Here is a 19,317-nt window from a genome sequence, read left to right as displayed (position 1 = left end):
ATCTATGGATGCAAGCCAGCGTTTTGGTCACTTTACTAGCCGCAGCATTGCATTGAAGGCTCATGTTCATCTTGTGGTCAATTTTCCCAGTGCCATGGTGAAAGAGAACTTGTGGTAAAGAAAACAAAACAACTTATTTCTAAATCCTCAGATCCTCATCTTACTGTGTTGACCTATTGATTAGCGTCTCTGCCAGATGATGGATTTGGGCCTGTTGAACTAGTGATGGGGAGGAAGGAGAAGTCCACTACCCTAAACATTCCTTCCTAATGAGGCCTAAGGAGGCCTGACTGGCAGAGCCTATCAAAGAAGAGAGATCAAAGTAAAATGCTTGAGAGTACTGAATCCCAAAGAGTAGTTCTGGGTAGAAGATTCTCAAGAAAAAGGCAACACTTTAGGAACGTATCATCCCCTTGACTCTAATTATCAAGTGTGAATCATCCAACTAGAATAATCCAGTGTCATCTTGTTGCATTACTTGGTAGACCTCCAATACAATCAGGTCCTTATCCTGAGTCAGAACCTATCAACACCCCTTCTACCAAGCCTCCTAAACCTGCTAACATGGCCATCCGGTCCCCTCCCAGCAAAGGGAGCTTGTATGTTCTTCCATAAGAAGTTCAGATGCTGGTTTCATTCCCCTTCCTTTCCCAGGGAGAGGGCTGTGGTGATACTTGGGAACATACAGAGCCATTATTCAAGAAGCATCCCGGGGGGGGGGGCATGTAATACAGAGATAAGAGCGTGTATCAGCAGACAGTAAAGATACTCTTGCAGTCACCTCTACCTATGGTATCCTAAGTCACTGTATGTAAGCAGAAGCAAGCTGGTATCCTCGGTCACTGTCTGGAAACAGAAGCAAGCTGAAGGTCAGGAGGTAAGGCAAGGGATGAAAAGCTAGGACAGGGTCAGAAGCCAAGGAAACAAGAGCCCTGGGCTGGAGAGGGGCTTGACAAAACAGCCATAGGCACAAATGTTGACCAGCCTGAGGGCTAGTGTCCTAAATCTCTGGCTAGTGGTTCTCAGTGTCCTTTGAGTAACTCATTTTCTAATGAACCAAGGAACAGCTGGAGAGGCTAGCCTGACTAGCTACTGCTCCATTAGGCTTGGCTGGGGCAGGTTCGACCAAGGCTGTTAGGCCTGAGTGCCTCGCACTGAGTTGGTCAAAAGTTCCATACTATTGTGATTCCTGCATGATCCTGAGCTGATTCACACCAGGGAAATTGGGTGTTTCATGGAAAAGGGAGCACCTCTTGGCTTTAGCTCACCATAGTTCACCATTATTGCAGCATCTTCAATTTCCCACTGAAATTACCTTCATCTGGAAAGGGCTGGCCAGCAAGAGGTGGGGAAGGGGGTGTCCTTGACAGCAAATGAGTACAGCCTGCAAGCCCAGAGCTGTCTAAAGTCCATCCATGGTGGGCCTCCATAGCCATCTCTTTGGTGAGTTTATCCCCTTCACAGTCCTGCAATGCTAGGAAGTACTGTTAGTCCCATTTCACAGCGGATGAGCTACAAATCGGCCACAAGAGATACAGTAATTTTGTGGGAGATCATGGAATTGAACCAGGGTCTTCCCAGACATCAGGCTCATCCCTGAACATTGGACCAGTCCTCCCCAGTATTAAGAAGGGACAGTCTCTACTGCCTCCAACTGTGCTAGGGAATGTGATTGTGGGAACCCATCCACCCACCATTTCCACTTCCTACAGGCCAAATGCTGAGCAGTCACTGTTTGGGCAGTGCTGGACATGTGCCAGTATGCACCTGTAACATGGCCAATGGGCTGTCTGTGCTCCAGGCAGCAGCTGCCTTATGCTTTTTCATACTGGGAGTGTGTGAGCAAGGTGTGTTTTTGTGGTGGTGTCCCTTAGCATGGGGAGAGTTGGTGCCATAATGCCTGAAGAGTCTTTCTACAGCCTGGAATGGGTCTTGGATCAGTCTCTCTCTGGTGTGACCAGGCATGAAATGGGATAAGCTATGCTCAGAAATCTAGGATAGGATGGAAAGACTAATGCAAAGTGACATGCATCTGGCTCTGAAGAGATTTATGTTGGTGCTGGTGTAAACCTCTGTTTTGTCCCATGTGAAAAACACTGCGCATGATCTTCTACCACAAATGCCCATGGTAAGTGGGGTGATTGGAAGCAGAGGTGTTACTGACACATGGAGCTCTGTTTCCAGTTACATTTTTAAGCATATGCAGGATCAGATTTTAACCCAACAGCACTCATCCCAGGTGTGTCGCAGAGGGCAGAATTTGACACACAAAGTTCATGCACTGAGCTGTTCAGACCTTGCTCGGATTTAGAAAGGAAAGAAGAACTCGCCCAGATGCGAGGTGTTTTCCCCACAGATTGCTCCAATGCTTAATAATAACCAAGCTGAGCATTTTTGTGTTCAGACCATGGCACGGACATTCAATTGTTACACTGCCCCAAGCGACAGAAATTGTGAGGAGATGAATTTCAAGTTTTCCTAGCAGTGGACCAAAATCTTGAGGCAGCATCCACTGCATATTGGAGACCCTGTGTGGGGCAGGGCATGCCCTGATGGAGGGAGACATAAGGCCATTCAGTGGCTTCCAAGCAAATGCTAGGTGCCATGCCAGCCACCATATCCATACCTCTGGCAGGCGATTGTGTGCCAGACCCATTCTAAAGAGTGGGAAACAGAGAAAAATGCAGAGTGACTGACCAGGAGCTATACAGTGAGGCAATGGCAGACCCAGAATTAGGGCTCTTAGTTATGTGGCTTGGTAGGGCCTTATTACATGGTCATTTTGGGTGGCTCCTGGAGCCCTTAACCCCTGGACTGTCCATGCATTAACACCTTAAAGTGTTTTTAAGCACTCATTACGCAGCTTAAAATTATGCCACTCAAGGGCAGGATTATTGTTGATCCGCACTACTCATCTCCTATTCCACAGTTTGTTGCAGCCATTCCCCACAGATGTACCACCCAAGTTGAAGTCCTCCAGTATCCCAGGATCTCTCCCGCCCCTGCCTGTAGAGCAGGGATAGAAGCTGTCCTGGCTCACCAGCCCTCTAGTGGCCACTCAAAGCTGCAGCTCCTAGTCCTGCCCTGGCTCACCAGGCCTCTACGGCAAGTCACAGCCGTGCAAATGGGGAACAGTCAGAGCAGGCGTCTAGAGTAAGGGTGTGGCTGCTCCAAATTCCAAGCTAGCAATAGCACCAAACAGCTTTGGTGCGGCTCCCAGTGTAAGGTGCAACGAGGCCCTTAGTCACATGCAGCAGCCATGCTGACTTCACTGCATTGCAAGCAAATGATAGGAGAGAAACGTTCTCTTTTCCACTGCCTGACTGACCCCAGCTGTTTTGCATCACCTGCAATCTGTGGTAACAGGCAGTGCTCAAGGGAACAGCATGCACCATCTTTCTAACTTGGAGAAAGGGGATTTGGGGCACTGGCAGGCATGACTGACTAAAGCACTTATGCCCTTGTGTAACTCCAGTTTAACACCCTCTATCAGGGGCTGGCAACCCTCTATCAGTGTGTGTGCCACAGCATGGCATGCAAAGCCATTTTGCTCGGCATGCCACAGCTGGCCCAGGCTCTGAGCACCTGCCGCTGGCCACAGAGCCCAGGCTGCTCAGAGCAGGAGGCCGGGAGGCTGCGAGTCCTGCTGCAAGCAGCCTGGGCGCCATGGCAAGCAGCAACTGCCCAGAGCTCTGGCCAGATGTGGCAGGCAGCCAGCAGGTTGCAAACAGCTGCACCAGGTTGTGGAGCCCCAGCACCGGCAACAGCTGCATGCAGGCCTGAGGTCTGTGGAGCCTCTGCCCAGCTCATTGCTGGCAGGGGAGGGGCTGGGGTTGCGCTGCCCCAGCCCCTTCCCTGCCATGTGCCCTGAGGCATGCGTGCAGCCACCATTGGCCATGGAGCCAGGCCAGGGCTCCAACCCCAGTACAGCTGTTTGCAGCCTGTCCACCACCTGCTGAGAGCAGGATGGCAATGGCTGTACGTGTGCCTCGGGGTGCGCAGCAGGGAAGGGGCCAGAGCAGCATGACCCCAGCCCCTGCTCTGCCATCCGCCTGGAAGTGTCTGTGTATCTGCCACCAGCAACGAGGATTGGACCCCTCACAGCCACCCCCCTCGTCTGCCCCTAGCACGCCAAGTCAAGGTGTGGGTTGAGATTGGGGTGTTTTTGGCACTCCAGCGAAAAATGTTACCAACCCCTGTTCTTTCTTATGTCTGTGATAGCCATCCCTCTATCCCATCCTTGCCCTTCCCTCCATTTGTTTTTTTTGAAACTCGATGGCTGATTTTTATTAATAGAGCTGAGAGACAGAAAGCTGTTCTTCCTGGTTTGCTTCAGTCCAGTCTTTTCAGGGAGGGTGGATGGAGCTGGATTTCAAAATTCCCCATATTCTGAAAGGAGGCACTTTTCCATGGAGTGTCTTCTTCAGGTTCCTGTAAACCTATTCCTATCACGAACTGGGGGCCCAGTCTTCAGTTGGTTCCACAAAAGTCAAAAAGCTATGCCAGCTCACACCAGGTGAGGTTCTGGTCTGTCTTGTTTGGCTTTTGATGCTGCAAGACAGGACTTTCTTAGAACAAACCAGAGAACCCAGATTCATGTCTATAGTCGCTGGTTCGTTTTGTTTGTTGAGCATAAAAATATTCAGCATGAAATAAATCTTGGACATGAAAGGTTAGACTGCAGCTGTGGCAAGTTGAGTTGGCAGTCGCTTCTATTTGATTCGCGAAAGAAAAAGGGATGGATAATAACATTGGGACCAGTGATCATATGACTTTCATCTGAAAGCACCTCTGATCAGAAGAGTATAGCAAACAGAGCAATCAAAGACACTTTGATCTTGGACAAAAATTACTGAGATGTCTCAGTAGTGAACAGCATGGAAATATCTCCTATCTTTCAAGGGATGATAGATTTTGTAAAATGGAGGTGAGAAATGAATGGCCATTTTCATCGTTACCACTGGATGGCAATAAACATTAAACAGAGACTTTGAATGATCACTGTGCAAATCACACATCTCTTGTCCATGCTCCAGAATATCATTTGGGAGAGAAGGGGAGTGATTATAGGACTCTGGCAAAAACAGAGATTTTCTAAAGGGATTATTTAGCAAGCTGACAATAAAGCAGTCAGTAAGCTTTATAGTGAGATAGTGAGATTTCACATTATTTAGCTTCTAGAGGAAATAAATCTGTACCTTCTTCCATGGAGCATGTATTCCAGACCAATTTTGTATTTCATGTTCAGCCCCAGAAGTTATCCACTCTGATCAGAATGAGAAAGGTGTATTTACTGCTGAAAAATTATTTCATTATGGACATTGGACCTCAGTCAGCCCTATGCAGTCAGAATAGAGGGTTGGGAAATAAATTAATATTTATATATAAATTAAACAGATTATGACTGACTATTCTTGAACTACATCGAATCTGAGACTAAGTAATTGGAGTCATGAAACAATCTGAAGTGTAGTATGGGGCTAAACCCAATGATTTGGTTGCAGTTACTGTCCACTGGGAAGAACTTTGCCTTAATTTTTTTTTCAGTTGATGATGTCCCAATATTATAGAGTTTCTAAGTACTAGAAAACTATAGCTGTATAGTCCCACCATGCCTTTTATTATAACTCCTTATTTGTTTCTAATATTTTAAAAGAATAGCTCCTCTGAGGTTGACATTTTGCAGACTTGCACTCTTAGCTAGAGATTCAATATTTTAGAAAGTTTCAGGTCACTTCATTCAGCCCCTTGCAAATTCTTGTCCTGAGGAACAAACATACTCTTTACAAGACGGGAAAATAAACACACTGGCCAAGACCCTACTCTGCCACATGACTTTTAGGATCCTGAAATCATGAGCAATAAGTGTTGGGAGTCTCCTATTGGACTGGGAGAGGCCCGTGTGCCTTCGGGGTAGACTAGGGTCCACATCGGGAGGTGCACCAGACTGCCTAATGAAAGGACAGGAGAGCTAAAGGGTGGAAGAGGTTCATCTCCTGAGGCTAGACACAAATATTTCTGGGATGAGCCATTAGTAGGCAGATTAGGACCTGGGGTTACAGGATACTCCCAATCAAATACTCTAATAGACCCTAGTGATGCCCAAGGGAGCCATATTGAGCCACTGCAATATCCCCAGCCCTGTGCCTTAAACTTCACATACTAGGCCCCAATACCCTGAGACAGTCTTAAAAATAAAGAGATTTGAAGAGAAGGTGGCTTAGAGCAGCTTTTTATTTATCTCAGCCACTGCTGGTGGCGTTCATGGTTTCATGCTATATTTTGTGATGATGAAAGCTAAAATGCTAGAAAATGAAAGCTGAGGTTTCCTTGGGCTTTCCAGACCCGGGGCTTGCAGGAACATCACAAGATGCTCAACAGGATGGTGAATGAAGTCTCCAGGGGCCTCAATAATCTCAATGGCCCTGTTCCCACAGCTCTGCGTGTTTACTAGCCCAGCGGTCACCGTGCAGGCCCTGCCACGCTGAACTCCAGAGAGCGCTCTAGACTGTGGCTCCGAGCAAAAAAAAAGGCTGCTGTGGAAGTATTGTACTGAGCACCCTGTCAGGACTTGACAAACAATAAATAGCAATGAGAAAGTAGCCAGTCACTGCTGTTGAGCTGGGAAGGTTCCCACCACTGCTGTTTTTAAGAGACTAGAAATGGCAAATGCTCCAACATAACAGGAAACAGTGTGGGAGTCCGCGCAGGAGTCCTCTGCATAGGCTGCAAGGGAGCATGCCTTAATAGCGACTGATATTGGTTTAAGCAATGGGACAAACTCATTGTAGGACAAATGATGCTGCTAGAATAATTGAGGGAACTGGGTCAGATTCATCCCCTGACTCCAGTCATTTTGGTAGAACTATGCAAGGGAGGAAGTTGGCTTTTGCCTAAAGACTCACACGTGCAATTGCTGTCGACCTTGATGACAGATGTGCATGTCTCTCTGAGGGGAGCAAATGACCCCATAACAAGAGGACACGCTGGAACATAACATCCAGAGAGCTGTGAGCAAAGCCTAGGGAGCAAGCAAGGCAAACACCACAACAGTTCACAATTTTTTCAAAAGTTCAACACTGACAGGGCAGCAGCCTAGGTCAGCTCATCGCTGGTATCTGGGGCATTTCTTAAGACTCCAGGTCTGAACAGGTAGAAAAAGGAGGATAGATGTTGTCCCAGTCCCCCTCTCATTTGTTGGGGACCAGGTCAAGGCCAAGCCCTGTGGCCAGTCTTCCAAGTAGCTCAAAAAATTGAAAGCTTTATCATACCCATTCTATGCTATTTCGTCCACAGCTGGGCTGGGAGTGAGCTCACTGCAGTGGAGGACTGACCCCTTGGCATTTACAGGATTAAAATATGCACCTTTAATTCTGAATTATGCTAATTTATTACCCCCAAGTAATCTAAGAATTAATTTATCTCATTGCTCTGCAAACATTGAACATGACAGTCAGTAGCATATTGGGGGGTGGGCAACCAGGGCACCAGTCCTGGGTGCTCGCTTACAGAGGGGATGAGAACAGCAGTCACCCCAGCCAGCCCAGCCCCTGCCCAGGCACGTGGTCCCTTGGGGAGGTCAGATTAGAGCAGCCCCTAGGTTGCCTTCATCTGTAATGTGGGTGAGGCAACTAGTCAGTGAGTCCTGAGCTCTGCTCCTTCTCTGCTGCAGCAAACAGTCAGGACCACTGTCTACCAAGACTTCTTGTTCCTCACGCTTTTATAAAGCAGACCATAAAATAACCGGATCCAACTTTCCCATCACACACCTTGCGATCTCACTTATGCATCTGCATCAGGGACAGAACAGAGGGACCCCTCAGAGACCTCGTGAAGAAGCTATCAATCAGACACAGTCATCCAGAGAATTAAGGCACTAACCTGCCACCTTTGCAGACGTCAATCCCAATTTGACGCAGGGGGTGGATAATGCTCTATGTTCAGTAGCTTCATCTTCCTCTCTCGTGGACCTTTGCTCCCATCATAAAGGGCACCATGCTACGTGGTAGTCTGCTTTAAAGACACTTCCAAACTAGAGCTATTACAGGTCAGGATTCAAATGTATTTGGCTGAGCTGAATAACAAAGAAGCTTCCTCACTCAAAACACAACTACAGCACCCACATGCAAACTACCTGGTCTGCAGCAACGCCTCCCTTTCACAGGCTATGGGCTTAAACTCCCTTTTCAGTCCGTTTTATTTTTTTAAATCATGCTTTTTTGAAACATAGGCAGTGCTCTGCTCTCTTCATGTCCTTTTTAACAGGCAGCAGGTTCACAGGTATCCCTCCTTCCCGTGGTGTAGATCACTTCACTTGCAGAGGGGATGAGAACAGCAGTCACCCCAGCCAGCTCAGCCCTGGCCCAAGCATGTGGCCCCTTGTGGATGGCAGATCAGAGCAGCCCACCGGCTCTGAATGACAGAAGTGCCATGTAAAGCCTATCTTGGAAGCTGATTCAGTCACCACTGACTTACTCCCAGCTGATGATTACAGGTCACATCCTGAGATCCTCATGGGGGTTTTACTCATTTGGTAATGATGCCAATCTCACCCCCAACCTGGACTTGAATGGTTGTTTTGTGCATGTTAAGGACCCCAACTAGACTGAGGTCTTTAGTATTTAGCTCCACAGTAATTCTCAGTTTCATCATTTCCCCTGCAAGGAAATCCAGGATGTAAGCATTAGCATTACTGGGGCTTTGGAAAGAACAAAATGAAGCTGTACTTATTCCATGCACAAGACCGGAGAGTATACGCAGACGGGATGGAGGGCGTTCAACCAGCACCACTCATTCATTCAGACAGCAGTTCGCCATCAAAGAACCATTTGTTTCTTTGAATGGTTCTTTCCCCCCACCACAGAGAACCGTTCTCCCCATCTTCCTTCACAAGAGCCTGACTTATTGCCTGGACTGATTATTTTGTGTACAGCTAATTATTACGGATTTGTTCTCAAGACCCCTGACTTATGAGTTATCCCTACATTGATCAATGGACCTGTCCATGCCCGAGTAAAGTTACTTGCAGATGCAAGTGTTTGCAGAACCAGAGGTCTTCATCATTTAAAAACTAAAACATGCCACTATAATCACAAAAATTTACTATAACCACTATAACCACCATTCCAACTTACGCTAAACACACAATAAGTTGGGTGGGGGTAAAGGATACCTCCCAGAGCCACTACAAACCTTCTGCTGCTCCAGCTGCAAAGTGCCTTTCCTCAACCTGCCTCGCTAATAAAATGAGTGCATCCAACACTAAATAACTACGGTGCTTTGTTTTAAAATTCAAATGTAATTTCCTTTCAGAGGAGAGGAGAGAAGGAAAGAAGAACGTGGGGTGGACGTTCATCATGCTGTTCCAAGTAGCGTGGATGGTACCATGATACGACAGGAGAGGGCATAACAGAAAAACCTGAACAGATGGGAATGGGAGTTTGGGTCGGTTAAGACTAGAGGAAGGGGCCCAACAAGAGAAGAAGATGGCTGCAAAGGCAGAATCACGCTGTCGTTGTAGTAGTCCTACTGAGAGATGTCTAAGGCCCATCCAGTCTTACCACAGGCCATACCACTCCAACCAACGACTTCTGCGTCGATCCTAATAACTCATTAACCCTTGGGGCTAAGCTAAAGTGGATCTTTTAGAAACACTGTCTCTTGATTTTAAGTGATGCGAAAACCATTGTCTCTCCTGGGGAGCTTTTCCATGGATTCATTTCCCCACACTGCTAAAAAACCCAACAACAACAAAAAACCCTTGAATTTTTCAAGCTTCAACTTTTCTACTGAAAAGCCATCATAGGGGGATCTTACACGTCTCCTGTCTTCACAGCTAAATTCGGGGGGAGGGCAGAAAAAACGTGTTATTTAGACAATGTAAATTTCTGCATTTACCTTTTTGCTTATTTAAAAACCGCAGCTGGTGTGAAGCTAAGGGACTTCTTTTCTCAGAGTCCTTGGAAGACAGTTTACTTTGGTTAACAACCGTTTCTTCGATTGGTTTCTTCAGAATTATTCTTTCTTTTAGTTCTTCAGTACTGACGGCAGAGGCGGGCGGCTCAACACTTACTTTGGGCGCAACAAAAGAGCATTTCAGATAGGACGCGGACTCTGCTAGGTTTTCCCTGTTCATCCTACTCTCTGTTGTGTTACTTACTTCATAGTCTGAAGCATCAGCCCGGGAACCGTTCTCTTCCTGGATTATGTCCATAATTATCGGTTTCATCAGAGGAGAATCTTGCTCCCTCTTTGGACTTTCTTCCGAGGCCGAAGAGGCATCACATGACTCGATGATCAGTTCGCTGTCGAGCTCGGCTTCGCGCTCTTCCCTCAGGATGCTGTACTGTATGGAAGGGGAGGCAGGCGATGGAGGAGGCCCGCCAATATGACTGAAGGTCATGTAGTTGGAGTGCAGCACCTCCTCTGCAGCCAGTGGGTCTTCGGAGACAAGTTCAATCTCCGAGTCACCGGATTCAGCGCTGCTGGCTTCGTTGTCTGGGGGCGCTGAAGCAGCCGGGCGCCCAGGTTTGGCTTTCTGATCTGTTTTTTCTGCATAGACACCCTGTGATCGCTGGGCTTCAGTGGCTTCAAAGGTAAAGCCCTTTGCTTCTTTAATGGCACTGATGAGCTCATCCTCGGAGAGGCTGCATTTCCCTTGAGATTCGGAGCCAGACGGTTCTGTCATCCCGCATGAAGAAAGACAGAAAGACAGACAGAAAGTTATTAACACAGCTGACTTCTGAGTGCTTAGGCAACAGACACAATAGATGTAAAGCAGCCAGGCCGAATTACCTTTAATAAGAATAATACCAAGCTTCCTTATGCCTTTGCAAAGGAAACAAGTATCATTCTCACTATTTTACCGATGGAAAACGGACACACACTGTAGCAGTGCCTTGTGCAAGGTGCCTCAATAATCGAAGCTTAGCTCTGCTTTTAAAATGGAAACGTCAAGTTCAAAATCAGGCACCTCAATGTACGTGTGCACACAGAAAGTATTTTGACATTACTCCTCACAACTTCTACAGAAAAAAATAAAAAGGTAGCAATCTCTTAGCAACAGCTATTCATCTTTTGGGGGTTTGTACCCAACAGGCACCATGCTTTTTAAGATGGCAAGTCTTCTTCCACTGCACAACGCGGTTGGGATTGCATTCCCGGTGTCGTGGATTAGAAAGATGCATCCAATGTGAGCTGTGCATCAAATACGCTGTTCGTGATGCCCATGGTGGTATTTAAAATATCACCAGAACAACAGCTGAATAAATAAATCAAGCCTTTCATTCAGTCTTACTGGGACAAACTCGCATTGGAACCAGTGAGGACTGGTTTAGATCAAGTCTCAATGGCACATGAACAAAGACCTCATGATTTGGACTGACATAATTTGCCTCTTTTAGATCTATATCTGACATTTTAATTCATCTCCATCTGGATACAAAGGAGCAAATCCACTGACTACAGTGTGGGCTTTGGGTCTGAGGAAATTAGGTCTTTCTGGATCATTCATAAGCATCTGTTGTGAGGTTTCAAAGCAGAAACCAGATACTTCTGGCTGTTTCTTAAAGCAGCTATTTATCTTTATGTAATAACAAAACTTTCTAAAAGTATCAATTATAAAGGCACGTGTATGTTGTAAGTGAAATCGGTGCTTGACTGCACTCTTCATGCTCTATCCATGTAGCTTTTTCTTGTGCATTTGTCAGAGATTGTACACATTGCATCTGATAATCTCCCACTTGCCTGCCTGATTTCCACCACTTGTATTCTGGGCCAGGTACCATGTCCACTTCTGTGTCTGTACAGTACTTATGTACACCAGTGTATTGACCATACAAGGGCTTTGCTTGGTGCCACAATCAAGTACCTAATAACAACAAAGTGAATGAAGGATAAAGGGTCATCACGTTCTTTCCACCTTTAACCTAAACTCACTCACCATCACCCTTTCTCCTAAGCTTCTGCACTCATCTCCTCTGTCCTAAGCCAAGCCCCTCTCCAGCAATCCATCCCTACCCAGCAAAGCAGTTAAGCACGGGCTTAACTTTAAATCACTGGGACTTGAGTGTGCACCTTCAAGTAAGCACATGGAAAACTTCAGCATATGCTTATTTATAAGATGCCTCCCTAAGGCCCCTCATTTTGATCCCTTGACATATTCACAGACATGGACAGATCTAAGATTTTGAAAAGGAAGGTGCAGATGGTGTGGCACATCATCCCACAATGCATATTTTAATACAATGCATATTTATAACACAATGCATATTTTTATCCAGTTAAAGAAAAATGAGATGCTTACTAATATGCTAGGAGCAAGCAAAAACAAACAAAAACTAATGGAGTGTGCACTCATTTGAGAGCTTATGTATAAAGTTTAAAAAAGCACACTGAGCTAGGCCAAAAATAGTCCAAAGACATTGCATCAGTAGTCCTGTAGTCATTATAGTTAAATGTACGTCTCTTCCTCAGATTCAAAAATCAAAATCTAGCCTTCCTGAGTGTCTTGATGGTGCCTCCAATATTTCAATGTCAGTCATTTCTACACCTGAATTAATATTACCACACCTGAGTTCAGGTTTTTTTTTTTTGGTAGAGCTACAAATAATCTGCAGGATGGTGAAACAGAAGACAGACATTACCAGTAATGACTAACAGACAGCAAAGTTGCAAAAGAAATGTTAGTTTGAAGAGTGGAACCTCAAGACCATTAAAAAAGAGAGAAGGTTGTTAACATCTGCTGAGTGGCAAGATATTAGCCTGAGTCAGTGAGATGACAATAAGCCATAAAGCCAAGTGACTCTCTCAGCACTGCCTGAATTTTTGAAGTTTGGGTGGAGCAGGTATTAAAGGGAAGTGCAACTGCACCATTGCACCCACCCCCCAGATCCATGCCTGTTCACAGGTATCATTTTACTACCAATAAAAGAATTCAGATAACAGCAGAACTGACCCTACTCCTTGTCTCCAACAGACCCAACCTGAGGCAAAAACTTCCTTGGGTCTTTAACATTTGGTTGGTGGATTTACAGAAAAATAATTGTCTCTTCACTTCCTGGCTTTGACTGGAAACAAAAGTGCTGAGATATTGCAAGCGAAGCTGTGCTCCCCATCAAGCTTCTGGGATCAGCTGGAAGCAGAAACTGCATGTGAAGCACAGCAAGGGAAAGACATCACAGGATTTTCTACCTGGGCTACTCTTGTGTAGATAAGCAGACAATGCTGCATTATATCAGTGAATGCTTATATTTGATGAAACAAAAATCACAAAGACACCGAGAATCAATGGAAAATGTCCCAGAGAACATGCAATGGATAAAACTTGCTGCATAACAGCAGGCACCAATACTAATTCCCTAGGGCTGCCCTTCATTTTAGAGGGGCAGGAAAATAGCAAAGCATTGCAGAGCTATGTAAACTACCCCACCCCACCCCACGCTGGAGATTCAATAGGTTCAGGGAGATCATTCAGATCCCATGGACTATTTTGGGGTACTCTTCCAAAAGATTTCAGACCCATGGGAAATTAACCCATCACTAGAAATATAAAACTCGAGTCTCTAGATCTCCCTTTCCAGGAGTGAAAAGGGATCAGAAACCAGGCACATCTCCCCACAGCACTAACTTAACTGGCTTCTCCTTCCCTCCTTGCAGCCCCTGCACATACTGTGGTGTAGGGGAAGTAGCCAGAGGCTCTGTGCTACGACGCACACAGCTGCTGGCTGGCACCTTGGAGACCCCTGCCAGGTGGAAGATAGATTAGAGCAGCCTTGGGACTGCTCTAATTGTCTCCAGAGCCCAAGCTAGGGTAAAAGAGCATCAGGATCGAGCACTGCTGCCTTTTTCTGCCCAGCACAAACAAAACCCAGAATTCAGCCCAATATTTTACTTGTATTTAATTGCATATGGTTTAATGCAGCATTCGCTCAAGACTGGATTACACATTCCTCCTCATCCAAAGCCAAACAGAGGTGCTTTTGTTCTGCAAAGTCCGTGGTACCGTGCACTGGGAAATAAACCATGGGGCCAAACATATTCTTGGCACTGAGCCATTGCTGGGTCACTGAACTAGAAATGATTCTTGCCTCCCCACGAGGGCTCTGAGCAGTGCTGCTCTTCACTTCCATCTTCCTCTCTCTTTTACTGGCTATGACAGGATTAGGGCTGCAGGACTGTCTATGATGATCCATCAGGCACCCCCCACCCCGGCCCCCTGCACCCAGTTCCTCTGCCCAGCTCACCGGAGCAGCCTTGTGATGGGCGCAACATTATCCCTCTGCCAGCCCCGTGCAGGGGCGGGACACACGCAACAAAAAAAACATTGTTTTGTTTTCTCTGGTTGCAAACATTGCTTTAACCAAGAAGCCAAAGCCTTATTGCACATTGGCAGGCTGCAGGCACCAGCTTCTGCAAAACTGGTGAGGGAACAACTACATGTTTCAGCAGGGGATTCAGACAGGCTCAGGAGAGCAAGGCCTAGGTGATCTGTGGATGTCAGTTGTCGTCTTGATGGTCCATGGAAATATTGCATCCTCCATGTTCCCATCCTATCATTACCTGACTTGGACACACTTTGGTCCCTCTGCCACCAACCCTTTGCGGAGCACCCTGAGACTACAGAACTGCCATGGGTTTCATGCAGGAGTTTTAGCTCCCATGGAAGAAACAGGCACAGTGGCCAGCTCTCCAGGGGTACGGACAACAGGAGAGGGAGCCAGAAAAATAGTGCGGGCAGAGCCAAGGGGCTTCATGGGCAATGTGATCCAACAGCCAGTGCCCTCCTTCTCTGAGGGTCTAATCCACAGGCTGATTACAAGCAGGTTGCCTAGCCTGCTAGCTTCTGCAGGTGAGCTTTTGCTCCCTGCAGAGCCCCTCAGCCAGTCCCCCCAGGTAACTCAGTCCTTAGACCACAAACAAGCCAACAAATAAACTCAAGAAAACCCTCTTGTCCTGTCTTGGATTTGAGGAGGGGCTTTTTGGCTCTGGCTCTCAGCACAGCGGCCTGGCCCACTTCTCCTAGCAAGTAATTGCATTCACAGCTTGCTTCCTCCTCTCTCTAATTCTTCTGGGAGCTTTTAAAAGCTCCTAGCAGGAGACTCCTTCTCTATCCAAGTGCACTGCAGGTGGGCTAACTCAACAGGGACTCTTGTTCACTCTTAAAGGGACAGATTGCCATATTATACCAGCCACATAGACTGTGCTGGGGGGCCAGATTTGCCCCCAACAAGAGAAAACCAGGGAAGCCATGGTAATGCTGCAACGAATCCTTGTGTGAATGCATGGAGGGCATTACAGGCTATTAGCAAACCCATTAATCCATAATACTGACCCACGCAATACTAAGCTATGGTTATGAAATATGATTGTCAAATATCATGATGGCTCTGAAACAAGACTTTTACAGTCATTAAAGGCTGCAAAAATAACCATTAATGCCTGGGGGGTTTTAATTTCCTTTCAGTGCACAAAACATTAAATCAATAAAATGCAAATTACTTGGAAACCAAGTAGAATATTTTCTGGAGAAATAAAGGAAAAGTAGAACTCCTTCAAACTTAATGGTTATTGAGAAATTCCTGCCAATCTTCATTATCAGAGACCTACTGCTTCAGAGGGCTCCTTTAACTTCTATTCAAAGCACATCCTTAATTTTGAGTGAACTTTGAGCATCTGCTTAAAGGAAAACCATAGAGAAAGTCAAAATTTGGACTATTAGGGTAGGGACAGAAGTTACATGTAAACCGGTTTAAGTGACCAGAAACTAGTTTAAACCTGTAACAGAACAGAAGTTCAGTGTGCATAAACTGGTTTCAAAGTGGCCGAAACTGGTTTAGGATAAGCCTGGTTGAATGTAGTATCAGACTTAACTGATTTAGGTCAAACCGGTTTATGGAACTTCTGTCTCAGACTCCTTCCTGGTTCAAGTTAAATCAGAGTCCCCTTGTATCTCTCCCACTGGCACAGGGACTCCAGCCAGGGTCTGATCAAGCTTTCCCCCATACTGGCCACTCACATGGCAGGGGGTATGGCTGGTGCAGCCTGGACAGTACCTCAGGAGAAAGGGAGGCAGGGAGGGGGATTAAACCCTACATCTCCCCTCTCTCCCACCAGCACAGGCACCCCAGCTGGGGTCTGCCCGGCTTCCCCATGACTGCCGGCTTGCATGGTGGGGTCGTGGCCAGAGCCGGCCCAGGCAGCAGCTTAAGGTGCTGCCCGGGCCAGCTCTGGCCACACCCCCTACTGCACAAGCAGCCAGCGGTGGGGAAAGCCAGGCAGACCCTGACTGGGGTCCCCATGCTGGTGGGAGAGAGAGGATCTAGTGTCCCCTGGCTTCCAGCTTTAGCCACTGCAGGCATATGGCTGCATTTCTAAATCAAAAGTGAATGTCTATTCACTTGCAAATTGGTTCACTCTACGAAGATTAGACTAACCTGCAAAGATTGAATCAATTCAGGCTCAGGCTTTTTGAATGTCTATACTTAGCCTGAATCTAATGGGAAATATTGATATTTCAAACTTTGTTCACATTTTGGTTTTCAAAATTTGTAAATTTCAGGCAAAGTGGAAAATACATTTTTGGAGAATACATTTTAGAAACATCAAGATATCACTTTTTAAAATTGAATTACATTTTCAAACTTTGAAATTGCATGGGTTTAGGGCTTATCATTTTTATATTGCTTTCATTAGGCTCCTATACACATGTAGGGAGCTTGCTCCGATCCACTGGAAATTCAGCGCATCAGAGCAGATTCGATTAATTGAGTCTGCTGGAGCATGGAAATTAATGTGCACCAGCAGACTCTAGCTAGCGTCATGTGTATCAGCACCCCTGCACTGAAAAATGGTGGCAGGGCACTTTGAACTAAAGTTCGTTCGATGAGTTTTAGTTCAAAGCACCCTGCTGCCATTTTTCAGTGTGGGGACACTGATACATGTGATGCTTAGGCACTTTTAATTAGCATGCCACACTAATTAAAGCACCCCCCACGCCTCCCAGAACATATGTAAAAATGTCCATAATTTTTACATTATTTAATACTGTATAGTAGGGAGTTCACAGGTAGACATTAACTACTACTATTATGAGTGACACATCAAAATGATATAACAAAAGGAAAAATAAAAGGAAAAGCTCTAAACAAGTTTTCAGGGTTCCAAAATCAAGTTCCAAAATTTGCCATAAATTAAAAATTCTTGTTTCAAAATATTTTCCTGAGACTTTTGTTGAAATCAACCTTTAAAAAAAACAAAAAAATCAGCTTTTTATGAAAACAGCTTTTTTTTGTTGGCAAAACTTTTATGAAAAAAAGTCAAAGATCTAGAAAGAGCTGTTTTAACAGTAGAGAGTAGTTTGGGAAGTTAATAATGAATTAAACTCAATCTCCAGTTTTATACAGATCTTTGAGAAGTTCAGGGAGGGAACACTGTGTGCAGCCTTGTGTGAAGTGATGCAAGATGTCACGGAGGGATTATTGAGACTCATCCAGCTCTCTGACTACTACTCCATGCTGCTTATCCATGTGGGCATCAATAATACTGCCAGGGGTGACCCTGACCAGATCCAAAGTGCAAGGGTGAAGGGGATGGGGGCACAGGTCCCTGGGAAACAAGCAGGAAGAATTGGAAGTCCCTTAAGTCACAGAACTGTGAAGTGATGGAAATAAAAGACTTGGTGGGAGCTTGTATGACTGGAGCACGGTCATGGATGGGTACAAACTGTTCAGGAAGGACAGGCAGGGGAGAAGAGGAAGAGTTGCACTTTATGTAAAGGAGGCACATGATTGCTCAGAGCTCCAGTATGAAACTGGAGATAGGCCTGTTGACAGTCTCTGGGTTAGGGTCAGAGCGGAGAGCAACAAGGGTGATGTCATGGTGGGGGTCTGCTATAGACCATCAGACCAGGAAGATGAGGAAGGTAAAATTGTCTTCAAACAGCTTGTGAAAGTTTCCTGATCACAGGCCCTGGTTCTCATGGGGTACTTCAATCACCCTGACACCTGCTGGGAGGGCAATACAGCAGTGTACAGACAGTCCAGAAAGTTTTGGGAGAGTGTTGAAAAGGTGTTGGAGAGGCCAACTAAGGGCCATGCTCTTCTTGACCTGTTGCTCACAAACAGGGAAGAATTGTTGGGGAATGTAGTAGTGGGTGGCCACTTGGGCATCAGAGACCACGAGATAATTGAGTTCAGGATCCAGAAGGAAAGAAAGCAGCAGAGTAGGGACCCTGGACTTCAGAACAATGGACTTCAATGCACTCAGGGAACTGATGGGCAGGATCCCATAGGAGGCCATTCTGAAGGGAAAAGAAGTACAGGAGAGCTGGTTGTACTTTAAACAAAACCCTACTGAGGATGCAGGAACAAATCATCCTGATGCGCAGGAAGACTAGCAAGTATGGCAGAAGACCATCCTGGCTTATCAGGGAACTCTTCCGTGAACTAAAAAACAAAAAGGAAGCTTACAAGAAGTGGAAACTTGGACAAACAGCTAGGCAAAAATATAAGAGCATTGCTCAGGCATGCAGAGATGAAGTCAGAAAGGCCAAAGTGCAATTGGAGATGCAGCTAGCAAGGGATGTGAGGGTAACAAGGAGGGTTTCTACAAGTATGCCAGTAGCCAGTGGAGGATCAGGGAAAGTGTGAGTCCCTTACTGAATGGGAGAGGCAACCTACTGAGAGATGATGTAGAAGGGCACCTATACATGTGACGGGGGTTTAGTCCTCAGGGTCTTATTCTATGCCCCCTAAACTGAAAAGGTGGGTTTTTAATTGAAACCCAGTGTTTCAATTTTTCCATCATGTTATGGTGAGGGGACTGATCCTTTTTTGTTGTTGTTGGAGTTGGAGCCTGTCCAGAGCCAGGGGGCGAGCTGCTGGCAGGGGGTTCTGGTCCTTGCTTGCACCGTGACAGTGCCCCCCAGGGCTGCCCAGGTGGGCTGCTAGTGGGCTGGGTGCTGCCCCAGTTTGGAGGCAGCACCCGACCTAATCCAACTGTTCCCCTTGCTTACCTGGAGAGCAGCACCCGGTAGGCTTTCAGTAGGCAGTCTAAGGGAAGAGTTGGATCAGACTGGGTGCGACAATGTAGCTGTCAGCTCACTCACTGGCTGTGGGAGATGTGGGCAGGATCTTCAGAAAAAAAGGACTGGGTCCCTCATTGCATGAGGTGCTGGAAGCCTGGACGGGCTTCAGAAAGCATTGTATCAGGCACCTCCAAGCCGGGGCAGCATCTGGCCAGCTAGCAGCCCAACCAGACTTTCAGCACCCCATGCACCACCACCAGCAATCCATGACACCCTCCTACAGCCTTCCAAAG

The 19,317-nt window shown here is 46.3% G+C and overlaps 1 protein-coding gene across 2 annotated transcripts in view; it reads right to left on the bottom strand.

The window, feature by feature from the left end:
• Window positions 1-19,317, bottom strand: part of RTN1 (reticulon 1) — a 349,959-nt gene that overhangs the window by 112,049 nt on the left and 218,593 nt on the right. For both annotated transcript variants that reach the window (XM_019518389.1, XM_019518388.1), the window contains exon 4: window positions 9,898-10,680. In XM_019518389.1, coding sequence (XP_019373934.1) covers window positions 9,898-10,680 — 783 coding nt within the window. The remainder of the gene's footprint in view (window positions 1-9,897; window positions 10,681-19,317) is intronic.

The sequence above is a fragment of the Gavialis gangeticus genome, unplaced genomic scaffold, assembly GCF_001723915.1.
Source record: "Gavialis gangeticus isolate Ggan-Ray unplaced genomic scaffold, GavGan_comp1, whole genome shotgun sequence".
In the NCBI taxonomy this organism is placed as follows: Eukaryota; Metazoa; Chordata; order Crocodylia; family Gavialidae; genus Gavialis; species Gavialis gangeticus.
This window is presented reverse-complemented; position numbering and strand designations above follow the sequence as displayed.